This window comes from Eulemur rufifrons, chromosome 7 (genome assembly GCF_041146395.1).
Source record: "Eulemur rufifrons isolate Redbay chromosome 7, OSU_ERuf_1, whole genome shotgun sequence".
Taxonomy (NCBI): domain Eukaryota; kingdom Metazoa; phylum Chordata; class Mammalia; order Primates; family Lemuridae; genus Eulemur; species Eulemur rufifrons.
The window spans coordinates 227,628,691-227,642,138 of NC_090989.1; the positions used below are offsets into that span (position 1 = coordinate 227,628,691).

A 13,448-nucleotide genomic window follows, 5' to 3' on the forward strand; every position below is an offset into this window, starting at 1 on the left:
AATACATACAACGGCCTCTGTATTACAGGTTTGGCAATGCCTAAAACTAGAGTGGCTCCTGGATCTTCAAGATGGCAAGGTATAGTTTGCATTTATCATTTGGGAGGGATAGTCAGAAATGGTTGGAAAATTAATCAAGGCATTAGGGCATGATTCTCATCATTGGATTAAATAGAACCCAACAAAGCTAAGGAAAAAAAGTGCTTTTTTCCAAGATGAGCACCCCCAAAAAAATTTCCAAAGGAGATCAAAAGAAAAACCTACAAACACCTAATAAATCTATGAAAACTATTCAGTATTATCAATAAGTAAGTAATACAAATTAAGATAAAATTACATTTTACATGTCAAACTGGCAAAAGTTATAAAAATAATAATACATAGTGATGGATAAGGTCTGAGAAAATCGGCACTCTCTTAGAGTGTTGCTGAGTTTATAAATTGGCAGGTCTTTCTGTTGTGTGATTTGATAATACGTACAAAAATCCTCAAAATTATATACTTCTTTTAACCTAAGAAATTTTACTTTTAAGAATTTATTCTAATAATCAGAGTTGTGCAACAACAAATTTACAAGATTGATCCAAAAAAGTGTTATTTACAATACTGAAATAAAGAGAAACAACTAAGTGCCCAGTAATAAAAGACTGATTTAAAAAATTACAGTTTTATTTATATACTTTCTTTGTAAAATGGAATCTTGGGCAGGAAGATACCATTATATGATGACAAAGAAGACTTTAATTACAAAAGTTTATAAAATATTGACTGGAAAAAAGTGATTATAAGACTATATATATTATTAGATCAATTTAGTGGAAAGGAAAGCCTATGTTTATAATGTGTTGGCATGTAACTGGAAGGATGTACAGCAAAATACCACCCATGGTTGTCTCTAGGTGATAGAATTCAGGATGGCTATCATTTACTGCCTGGTGCTTTTCATATTTTCCACATTTCTGCAATGACTATGAATTACATAATCAGGAAAAATAATACATTTTACAGCTTTTCATAGGGCAAGCATCTCTCAGACTGAACAGTTCATACCCCCCACCCCCATCCACCTCCAACATGCCCCAATATATAAAACACTAAGCCAGTGATTTTCTCTCCATCTTCCCTTTACCTCTAGACAGTAAAATATCTTCACATTAAACTTTCACCTCTTATGCTTTCTCTCCTCTGATGAAACACAAAAATCAATTTGAGGATCACAAATAAATGCGACCTTTCCAAATTGCTAAAAGTAGGTTTCATGCTTCACCAAGCCATTTTCCCTGTTCATACTCCTTTGCTCATCCTGGGGTAAAAAAAAAAAAAATTCCATAGAAGGACTCACAGAATACATGGTCAAAAACACTTGTCAGTGCATTGTTAAGGTGTTGTCTTTTAAGGACATAAAATTATGCTAAGGAATCAAATATGCCAGAAAACACTGAGATAATGACTCCTCTCTGGCCAACCCATGAAAGGGACTGCATAAGGTACGTGGCTTGAGCAGTCTGTGCCCTGCCTACTATCAATTTCTCCGTTAATTATGACTTCTGCCTTCAAGGCACGGGCTGGACTTGCCACAGACAGGAAGCTGAAGGCTTCCCAATGCCACCCACTCCATGAGCACAGTTAATTTTACATGCAGCACCCAGCAAGTCTGAGGAGTCCCTTAAGGCACAATCATCAATGGGAAAATGACAGCAGCTTCCAGTCACAAAAAGTCTCAGGCGAAAAACAAGTTTCTACCTCATGGAAAAAATTGGCATAAATAAATGATTCAGGAACTATGATTTCAGAGTCTCAAATAGCAGCTAGGACAACAGCACAGAGATACAAGAGGGGAAAAGCAGGTAGGAGGAAGGAAAGGAAGAAGAAACGGTATCCCAAACTGCAAGGCACCGTAGCGGGTTACAGCCCCAAAGAAGAGGAAGCAGAGACTCAGAGTAAAATTCCTGTGCAAGATCATAGTCACAGCAGAACCCAGACTAAGAGACAGAAACTTTGGGTTGTGTTTTTCCAAGAAGATCACTTCTAGAAGATAATTTATTTCAAACATAGAAATATTAAACATTGCACAGTATTTTGGTTTTATGCCACTTCTAATCCAATAACCTTGAGAGAGATAAAAATTTGTCTGAGGGGACAGTTTCCCTTTTCTCTTCCATTCTCTCCCATGGAGATGGAAACATGGCATTTATGATACTTACTTATTCTGACACCTAATCAGACATGTGTTGAAATGTTATGTAACGCACACATGAAAGTATGTCTTCCCAGACAGGTCATAAAGTCTTGAAATTCATGATTTCTATCTTTACTGTCTCTACTATCTACCTAAACTTAGACTATTATATTATGCAGACAGTAGGTATTTAATAAATATTTGGGTAGATGGGTAGATGGGTGGATGGACAGATAGGAAAACAGACTGTAGAGCAGCCTGGAAACTCTGCAAACATATACATGGAAAATCTAGCAGGTAAGATAGATGTGCATGGAACATCTGAATTTGCTAGGCCACAGTGTGATCTGCTCCACCAGAAACTGACAAATTTACACATTAGGCTTCAGTCACTGAGGCCCAAAAATCTCAAATTGGACATTCATTTCCGTTACTCCACAGACAGCAGGTATTAAACCATTCCTCCTAATTAAGATGATATTATGGCACTTACTTAGTTTTCAGACACATTCCCCTATAAAGCTAAAACTGAAAAAGTTGTGTGAGTGTGTATGTGTGTGTATGTGTGTGTGTGTGTGTTCAGGAAGAATAAGGAAAACACTTGTGGGTGTGATTATACCATAAAGAAGGGGGAAAAAAAAAGTTAACTTGAGACCTGGTATCTGAAGGAGGTATATTCAGGTTGGCTGCATTCATTGCCCTCTGTAAGCTAGGACTGATCTGGTTGCATGCTGTAGAGACCTGGCTTGCTGGAGGTGAAATGGGTCCCAGTCGCTGAACCATCATGGGACTGCTGGTGACCACTAGATTGTTGCAGCTGCCTTTTCCAATGGACTTGCACTGAGGCCCAAAGCCAAGAGCCCCTAAAAACAAATGAATCAGGTTAGCTTTCATGTCCCTTACATCACAAATCAGTAAATACAGACATGTGCACGCTTCTATCAGGACCCATGTTTAGAGACTGTCCTTAGATCATTTCTTTATTTTGTTTAGTATTGGTGATATTAAAAAGCTTCCTCTAATTCCAATGAAAAAGCCATAATGCTACAGTAGAAATCCTTCCATAATCATCACTCATACAAAATGTGCTTAAATTATACCCCTTCTATGTAGAAGTGTCCAGTTATATTAAAAATCATACTTTATAATATCCTTACCTAAAAGGTTAAGGTAGTAAGTAGACGGGATTACCTGTATCAAACCAGGTTTGTTTTTTTTTTTCTAGAATAGCTAATATCTTGAATCACCCAGCAAGGAAAGGTGACACTGCTGAAAAAAACCTGTTTAACTGGTTTACTTCATTCTAAATCTGAACTTCCAAAAGCCTTTTTAAAAGGATATAGCCTGGCTGTCTCTGTGCACTCTTGAATTTTCCTCTTCATCCCAACACATTATCATTGAACATATACCCAATTTTTTTTAAAAATCAGGATGATAGAGTCATAAACAAAACACTCATTTGAAAAATAGCATGGTAACCACATTGGACCTAGATTTTTACATTCTCATTAGTAACAATCTTTCAATGTAGTAAAATTTGGTACATACCCAAATGAAAAGGGAAAAATAGGAACCCACAAGAATCTGTGTTGTTATGGAAAAGAGAAAAGCAAAGAGTTTGAGAAAGGCAAATACTGCCATGACTCATTTATAAAAAACATAATAATAATAGCTGAATCATTCTAGACATTCTTTTCACATGGATGCACTTTTTCAAACATTTTTTGCCAACTACCTGGTCAAGTCTCAGTAACTATACACTCTGTTCCCATTTCTAGCAAACAAAAATAAATATGATCTAAGTTTTTAACAAGTTACGCTTTAAAATTCTCTCGCCAAATTTCCCATCTTTTTCATTGATATATTTGGGATCAAAGTAGGAGGAAAAGTGTCACTTTAACTTTCCTTAGCCCCAGGGAGCATGATTTCCTATTCTGTTTTCCCCAAAATTAAATAAATAGCCAAAAGTGCCTTTACTTGTCATCTTTTGTAATATTCTCTTCCAAGAGTCCCCAAAACCAAAGGACAAACAAGACCCATGTTCCCATCACTGTAGCCACGTCTCAAAAATGCTGAGAGTCACGGCATCATTAGCTGGCAGGAACCCTGGTCTGGTCCAGCCTTCTGGGAAACTAAAATCTAAGTGGTAATTGATTTGCCCAAGGTTACACAGGGATTTAATGACAGAGCAGAAACTGATTCTACTGGAGTATATTTTCATGACACCTACGTGCCTAAGTTTAGGCTCTAATATGCTTGGGTTAGTCTTTGGATGCTTTGTAAGATCATTAGCACCAACAGAAATTTCTTTGATTTTCTTTCCTAGATATGCAAACCAGGGCCTCCCCTTTACCCCTCCCATTGCAGTTTATATCTGATCCATTTCCTTGTCCCTTGAAAAATCAGTCAGTTATAAATATTCTGTTTTCAAAACTCATAAAGTATTGTGCCAGCAAGGCTTCATCTTGACAACAAGAGTGGTGGGTACATTTTTATGTAATGCATCATAAATTTAATATCTTTATAAATCTCAGTAAGCTCACACATGTGATTTTCAAACTACCTTTTTACCTTGGAAAAAGGCAACGTGATAGTTCATAGCCTTGTCCTGTATATAAGACACCTGAATTCTCTCCCCAGGTTCCATTGCTACCAGCCGTTACTATTAAATACAACATCAAATGTCAAGTATTTTGTCAAATTGAATGTCACATATTTATCTAAGGAACTCGTCATTTCATGCCTGTTTCCTCTTCAATAAAAAGGTATTAATGCCTATCTACCCCGAAGACAAAGACATAGCAGCTGGAACAGCACCCAAGAAATACTGCCTGATGGCAAAATATATTAATACCTTGTTTCATCAAATCTAAAATGCCATATATTGTAAGGCATACCATTATTATAGGTGCCAGTAAGAATATTAACTGCCAATCAAACTAGTGCATAGTGTCCAGATTTCAGAGATGTTGTGATGTGGAAACATGCACACCTTAGAGTCAATACATACCAATAAGATCGCTGAAACATTTATTTTAACCCTTGTCTTGCTCATGCTCTTTTCTCTGCCTGGAACACCATACCCTGACTTTCCAGGTGGTGAGCTCCTGTGCATCTCTGAGGTCACCTTCTCTGTGACCTCCCTCCCCCACTGCCCACTGGGCAGATCTGACCAGTGTTTCCTTTCATTCCCCAGTGTGTCTCTTACTACACATCTACCGTAGCACTTATAATGCTTCAAGGAACTGGACTGCTTACACCCCTGCCAAACTTTCAATTTTATACTTTATTGATTTTTGAAAACAAAGCCCTTGTTTGAGGCATCTGTGCTTCCTTAGCACCTAGCCCAGGGCCTGGTATACAGTACACAATAAAGTCTGTCCAGGGAAGTTGGAATTAATGAATGAAAATAAAAGATAGTTATAAGTGAATATTAAAGACTGGCAAATTATTTCCACTGAAATCCTCCTGGCTTTTTTTTTTTTTTTTTTTGAAACATATTGCCATTAAAAAAAAAAAAACCTTAACTCAATCCTTTGATGCTTCTCCACAGTATTGCCAAGCCGGGTATTCTCACAGTATTGCTAAACTGCACAGGTCTGCTAAGCCAGTGGGAATAGTAATTATAAATCCATCTTTCTGGCCCAGAATTCTACACTGGTCAAGGCTGCCTGTATAACCCTCTACCCTGGATTTGTACATTCACATTATTTTCTTGCACTGTAATAAAGAAACATTAATCCTTCTCTCCCCAACATCTTCATCAATTTTCACTATACCACTTCCTACTTCCAAATTCATTGGTCAACTTTAACCTCACCTAACCACACAGGAGTGACAGTTTCTGACAGGTATCACAAATGGTAGGTATTCTTGAAGCATGAGAATGAATGGTGAATTTCTTGGGAACATGTAAATGTTTGTGGTGTAGCTATGAAAATGTTCGCAAAAATGGCACATTTGTCTCATACTGGAGGCAAACAAGTTTGACCAAGAATCACTTTGCTCAATGCAGCCGTCTTACTCTAATTTTTTTCATAATGTCAGACATAATGAACGCCTAGACCTCCAGACTACTCGGAATCGTGCAGTGCCTTCGGGGGAGGGCTCTGGAGACAGTCTCTCTGGGATCTGCTAGCTGTATGATTCAGGCAAATTACTTAACATTTGTGTGCCTATGTCTGTGTCTTCTCATCTGCAAAACAGAAATCAAAGTAACAACATCTCATAAGGTTACTATGCATCTAGTATTAACAACACACACAGAGGACTCAGTACATTGTCTGGCACACAGTAGGTGCTCAATAGATGTTAGCTGCTATTGTTGTCGTTATTGTTATGATTATTACATGCTTGTCATTGCTTTTTTGCTCCATTCTCAAGTTTCTTCAAGTAAAAACAAAACAGTCCTTTATAATTCCTTGCACAAAACAAGATAGTAAATGATGCTGTTTAATTCTCTACCTATTTTCCAATGTTCTTTCTGCTTTGAGCCTACAGCCAAATTTTTTTTAAAAAAACCAGGTGTCGTCACAGATAGAAGAAAAGTTTTCAGTTGGCCAAGTTTGAATGTTCCTTGGCTTGTCATTCCTGAAAACAAACCGTACAACTTTTCTGACTACCAGATGTGCCAACTACTTGTGCACTGGTTTTCGTTTTGAAATACCGCTTATTTTTAGAGACTACACGATATGTTTTAAAAATGTGTTTACTGCTCAAATGAGGCTCTGAGTGGATGGCATTCTGGGTGCCACATACATTCCGGCCAAAATCACTGCATGCTGGTGGGAAGCACAAACGTTTTGCATTTTCAGATTTCTGAACTGAGAGATCATCTTAGCAGGGGCATGTTTTTAATTAATGTCTTCATTAGTTAAAAGGGTTCTCTTGAAGTCAAATAGTTGATTATGTCACCCTTATCATTGCTAAGGTTGCATCCTTTAGAACTATTTATGTTTATCCACAGGTTCTTCTAAAAATGGCATGGAGGGGGAAACAAAAATGAAACATATATAGGGCAGGGGAGAGAAGTAACTAAAGCTTTTCTGGTTGTTACTTTTCATCCAACTGACACTGTATCACAAGCCAGGCAGTCCACAGAGACAACAGTGAGCAAGAGGGACACAGTCCCCCACAGAGCCCACAGTCAGGCCATGAAGAAGTGCACCAAACCAACCATTCATCATTAAAGAGGTGATCCCTGAAACTCGGTTGGGTCGTATGAAATGGCTTTCCCAATAGGTCAAAAATGATCAGGTAAGAGCAATTTCTATGTGGTTCAAGCTATTAATAATACATACACCCGGTGCTGTGGAAACAGAAATATACATGTCAGGGTTTGAGTCCTGCCTCTTGCCTTCGCTGGCTGTGTGATACTAGGAAGGTCCTTAAGGTCTCTGTGCCTCAGGGTCCTGTTCTAAAATGGAGACAGAGTGGTGAATGACAACATAAGAAAGCAATGGTTACCAAAGCAAGTTAGAGTAAGACTGAGGTTTTTGTAATTGGTTGATAAAGATTTAGGAGATCAAGTTTAAAGAGTGGGTTAGGCACACATTGCCCCCTATACTCTTAAGAGAAGTCATCAGGATATGCCTGTTTTGACAAAGAATAATTTCTCGAAACTCATACCGAAATAACACACCTAATATCATAATATACGTATTCATTCTTATAATGAAACATCAGTAAGGAGGGCATATAAAGTCTGTTTTGTAATTTCATTCCAAAGAGAGCCAATAAATAGTTCAAATCTGAACCCAGGGAGATTCCCATGAATCATGCACTCTCCCCCCACCTTGTTCTCAGTTCGGCTTGAGTCTTCCATGCTCATCCCACAGAGAACATAACTTTCACACCAACATTCTTCCAACCTTAGTCGGCATTCAGGAATGTTGTCCACAAAGTATGGACTCACCAGCATTACTCATTTCACCTTAACCCTGCGTTAAATGGAATCACATTTATACCCTGAGAGATTGGAAAATATATTCCTTTCTGTACCACTCAGTGCCCTGGACTCCTATGTGTGAAGCCTCAGTCTTGCTCCCCACCACTGGGCACCTCTGATAAGATGTTATTCAGAATACACAGTTCTGAGCCACCTCATAAAGATGGAACGATAAATTAAACAATATTCCCAGAGTTTGTATTCTAGAGTCCCATCAGTCAGCTATTGTACATCAATTATCAACTAATTAGTACAGAATGCTTGTGCTGACCCTTCTGTTCTCTCTTGTAATGATTTGCCAAGTTAACTGAAAGCTGCTCTGCTCCACAGAGGCTCTTAGTATAGCAGGAATGTTAAATAAAGTTCACCAACAATTAGCCTAGAAAACCAAGGAGGAAATGTAAGCACATTTTACTGCTTTTCCCTCGACAAATTTTCTAACAGTCCCATGGGAAGAGAGCAGATATATGGGTTAAATAAGCAAACGATCACTCTGAAAAACTGAAACACCCGTACAGGCACAATTTAGTAATTTATTGCTTACTGATCAGGTATTCATTTATTGTGTCCCTGCTCTGTGCTATGGTATATACTCTAGGGAGTATGAATACATAGATGAGTCAGAAAATTCTTACTTACAATCTAATTTACTAGGCTTAAACCAACCAAGGCTTATCTAGTGGATTAATCTGTGAAAATATGTGATGGTAGAATTATTATATTTACTCTAGAAAAAGAAGACTTCCACTCATAAGAAAGAATGAAGGGGGAGGTGACAAAAAAAAAAAAAAAAAGAATGAGAGGAAGGAAGGGAGAAAGCATTCTTTCACAGAAGAAAACTGCCTTGGTTGCCCAAGGACCATGAACAGGTCACGTTTACTGGGTGTGGGCTCGGTGCTGTGCCATACACTAATGGAGTCTTAGGCCACTGGGCCAGCCCTGCATCTGAGAGCTTCCGACCAGGTGGAGGGAGTTTTAACTCACACAGGAAACAACTGGGAAACCTAAGCTTAAACTGAGTTGCCTTACTGCGGAGTACAAAAAGAGCTCAAACAAAAAAAACCTGTATGAACTGGAGGAAGCCTGGTGGAAGAGGTGAGACTTGATCTGAGCCTTCTCATGGCAGGAAGGCAGGAGGCAGCACGAGAGTGGGCTGGAGAAGAGAGGCGAGGGGCAGGTGCTGAGGAAGTATTACGAAGCCAGCATGGTGGAAGTAGTGAACAATGACACGCTAGGGCTGGAATGGCCTCGCCTGCCAGCTGTGTGACCTTGGGCAAGTTCCTTAAACTCTCAGTGTGCCTCTGTTTCCTCATCTTAAAAATGGGGATGATCCCTGCTCCCACCTTCATAAGGCTGCTTGGAGTACTAAATAAGTCAGCGTATGCAAAGCACTCAGAGTAGTGTCCAGCACATAGCATGTACTCCAGAAGCCGTAGGCACTCATACTCTTACAAAGGTGTTATCAGATTGCACACAACCTCCAAGGTCAGACACCCCAAAGATCTATATATAGCAGGTTTTTAAGCATGGGTATGATGTGAGGAGAGAGTAGGAAGAGAACAGTCTAACCATTTTCAGCATATATGGAAGCAAAGCAAAGAGACGGAAGGCAGGAAACCGAGCTAGGAAGATGCTGCCATGATCTGGGATGAGACCAGGTCAGGCAGAGGCAAACAGAGCAAACAGGGTAACCCCAACTTATTAAGAAAACAAATAAGAGGGTTGTTGAAGTGCCTTTAAGAAGTACTAGATTCCAAACTTTCTTCCATAAATCCAGGTTGTATATAATCTAAGCTGCTTCCCCCCACCCATGCCAACCAAAAGGAGAGGTTGGGTGAGAAATAGCAAATCTGCCTGCTGGTGAGACACTCACTGTATGAAGCAATGACTGGGATCCCTCTGCCAGATGGTAGGTGCTCACCAAATATTTCTTGGATGAATGCATAAAGGATACAACTTTTAGGAAAATTCATAAAACAAGTATAGTTCAAGGCCACAAATGAAGTTGAAAAGTTCCTCTGAAATGTGCATGAGTTGCGATGTGGAAGAAAGATGGAGGTTCCTAAGAGACACAATTGTTGCTATGCCCTTGTCTCTAAATTACTGGACAACTGGAAATGCTACTAGTTTCCCTCCTCTCTCCACGTTCCCTCCTGTTACACACATAGGCACACATACACATTCAACGTGAAGGGAGCGTCGTGTAAGCCACTCAATATAAATGAGTGGGACTTTTTTCAGTATCTAAGAGCTGGTTCACAGGCAAGAGCCCAGTCAATCGTTCATATTCAATATAAATTCTTAGTATCTAAAAGGCACAGCTTACACAGTCATCATTACAAGCTGCCAGACTTTGTTTTTCCCCAAATAGTAACTCCTTAGAACTGTCCAAAGAGACACTGTATCATCGTAAGTTTTTCTGTTACATATTCTACATGGGCTTGTAAGTCCAGATGGAATGCCCAGAAGCATCAGACCTGGAGAAAAGGCAAATGGTTATGAAGATTACATTTTTTGATTGCAGTGGCGTCATCATAGCTCACAGCAACCTCAAACTCCTGGGCTCAAGTGATCCTCCTGCCTTAGCCTCCCGAGTAGCTGGGGCCACAGATGCTCACCACCACACCAGGCTCATTTTTCTATTTTTTGTGGAGACAGAGTCTCCCTCTTGCTCAGGCTGGCTTTGAGCCTCCTGGCCTCAAGCAATCCTCCTACCTCGGCCTCCCAAGTGCTAGGATTACAGGCCTGAGCCACTCTACCTGGCTAGATTACACTCTGTTGCATTAAAAATTAAGTCACCCATCCTTCTAACCATGGAAAGTACTCAGCTTCCTCCCCAGAAGTCCTCCTTAACTGTTTCATCAGCCAGATACCCTTTATTACTCCAGACTATAGATTCTTGACTCTGTGCTCCAAGGCCCATTCAGCAGCGCAGGTACATAGCAAGAAAATACAGGAAGCCATTATTTGTATTTTGTGCTCCTTTGTCTCAGGATGGGTTATTATAATAAAAGGACTGAGAATGGACACTACTTGAATTTGTCCTCTCTTAGTCCTGTGTAGAAGCCTAAATTCACTGAGGTTATTCCAGGTGCTGTGAAGGCCACAGAGCCTTCTGGAAGAGGAGAGTGTCTCTATGAAGGAGACAGGAAAAGACTGCCCAACGTCTGGGAGTAACAGCAGTGTGATGGTCCCCAGAGTAGCAAGGCAGCTCCCAAGGAAGGCAGTGGAGGTGGAAGGTATGGCTGCATGGCAAGGGTCCAAAGGCCAGACCTTGGGGCCTGGGGCTCCCGGCTTCAGCAAAGCTTCCTGTGTCCAGGCAATGTACAAGGTAGCACACTCCTAGAGATCATGTGGGCCTGGTCAAAGGGCATCTCAGCAGTAACCTGATAGGCCAAGAACCAAAAGATCTTAGAATGTTTTGCTCCATACAAAGTCCCTGGGATACTGTCTCACCTTGGCAGGGTATCAGGGGACACCAAGCAGCAATGGCTGAGATTAAATTTCTCACTAATCAGCAAGATGGGGTCTTGGCATCTGATTTGTTTTGACTTAAAGGAAATAATTTAAAGAACCATTTCTTACATATATAAATTGGTAGAATAAGTCATACTCACTACAGATTCATTTAAAATTGGAGAGATGAAGAGGCTGAAATATCTACCTTTTGGCTAAAGCAACTTGTCATTGTATAAAATCACATAGCTTTAACCAAAATACTAAAATATAAAAACAAAATCTTAACATCACAAATCTCAACACACAGGCAATCCATCTGGGGCCTACATAATGTAATTTCCTTCTGTTTCTTTTATTTAATGCTATTTTTAAACTTAAAAGAGAGCTAGAGTAACCTAAGCATCTCTGTAAATACGATTGGAACATGAGTTAGCATTAAGTAAATACGACTGTTTTATCTCTATACCTAATAGAGCTAATTCTGATCTTGTACCAGCAATAACTCCCAAATAACAATATCTGAAAAGTCAAACAACGAGAAAGTACACAGTAGGTGCTCACTTCCAACCCAAATTCTTTCCCATCAAAATGAAAAAGCAATCATAATACATATTGATGCCAGTATGAAAAATTCTAAATTAAGAGTTGGGCTTATGTTCTCCCTAAAATAATACTTTTGTGAAAGGAGTAGTAATGTGTCTGAATTTGAACACTACAGCTGAGAATAAATATGAATAAAAAGTTGAATGCTAATTGAGTTGAAAGCTTATTCCCTGAATAATATACAAATTCTTAGAAGAGAATAAATAACTCATCATAAGCAACATAAGACCCTGTGGCTTTCAGTGTAAATGAGGAGAGAAATAAAATCCTTCCCCAATTATCAAAGGGTCAGTGAAGTGGAGGCCTTAACTTGGGGGTTAGAGTGCTTCCTCGCTGACTGCTCCAAGGTGAACCAAGTTCTGAGCTCTGCCAGGATGTACGTACTCTCCTCTGTTCTAAACATTCCATAACACCACAAAAATAACAACTACAGGCAGAAGTCTCACTTTGATCTTATTATACAGTGAGAGGAATATGAACCTTGAAACAAATCCACAGTTTGGAATAAAATCTTACAATAAATCCCTAAAAGTCACTGAGTAATATTAGCTCCTTACAATGGGCAGACAAATTACGAAGAGATTGCAAAAATATTTTCAATAAGGAAGATTGTTAGGCAGTAATCTTAACTCTAAATTCTTCAGATGGAATCGAGATAATTTCCTTCCAAACCTAACCCATCTAAGTGTATGAAATTTTAGCACTTAAGGATATGCATGTTTCAGAGATGTTTTGAGAAATCAAATTATCTTTTAAGGCTGAAAGATTAGTGAGGAAACAAATCACTCCGGCCAAATTTCACAGGTGTCCCCTTCCCTTTCTTCTCTCTTATAGCTGTTAAACACTAGCTAGCCAAACCAACTCTCTGAAATAATCAGCTTGCAAAATATCCTGGAAAAAAAAAATAAAGAGAGGTACCTTTTCTTCTTTTTTTCAGCTTTACTGGAGCATAACTGACAAATAGAAATTGTGTAAATTTAAGGTGTACAATGTGATGATTTGATATATGCGTACATTGTGAAATGCTTACCACAATCAAGCTGGTTAACATATCCATCACTTCATATAGTTACCTTTTTGTGCGTGTGGTGAGAAGTTAAGATCTTCCCTCTTAATACATTTCAAGTAGACAATACAGTATTGTTAACTATGGTCACCATGCTATACGTGAGATCTCCAGAACTTATACATCTTGCATAACTAAAACCTTGTACTCTTTGACCAATATCTCCCCATTTCCCCTCTCTCTCCAACCCCTGG

The 13,448-nt window shown here is 39.2% G+C and overlaps 1 protein-coding gene across 1 annotated transcript in view; it reads right to left on the reverse strand.

Annotated features, from left to right (window-relative positions):
• Window positions 1-13,448, reverse strand: part of GLIS3 (GLIS family zinc finger 3) — a 433,080-nt gene that overhangs the window by 289,344 nt on the left and 130,288 nt on the right. Inside the window, exon 3 of the mRNA XM_069474177.1 lies at window positions 2,835-3,042. Within this exon, the coding sequence (XP_069330278.1) occupies window positions 2,835-3,042 (208 nt within the window). The remainder of the gene's footprint in view (window positions 1-2,834; window positions 3,043-13,448) is intronic.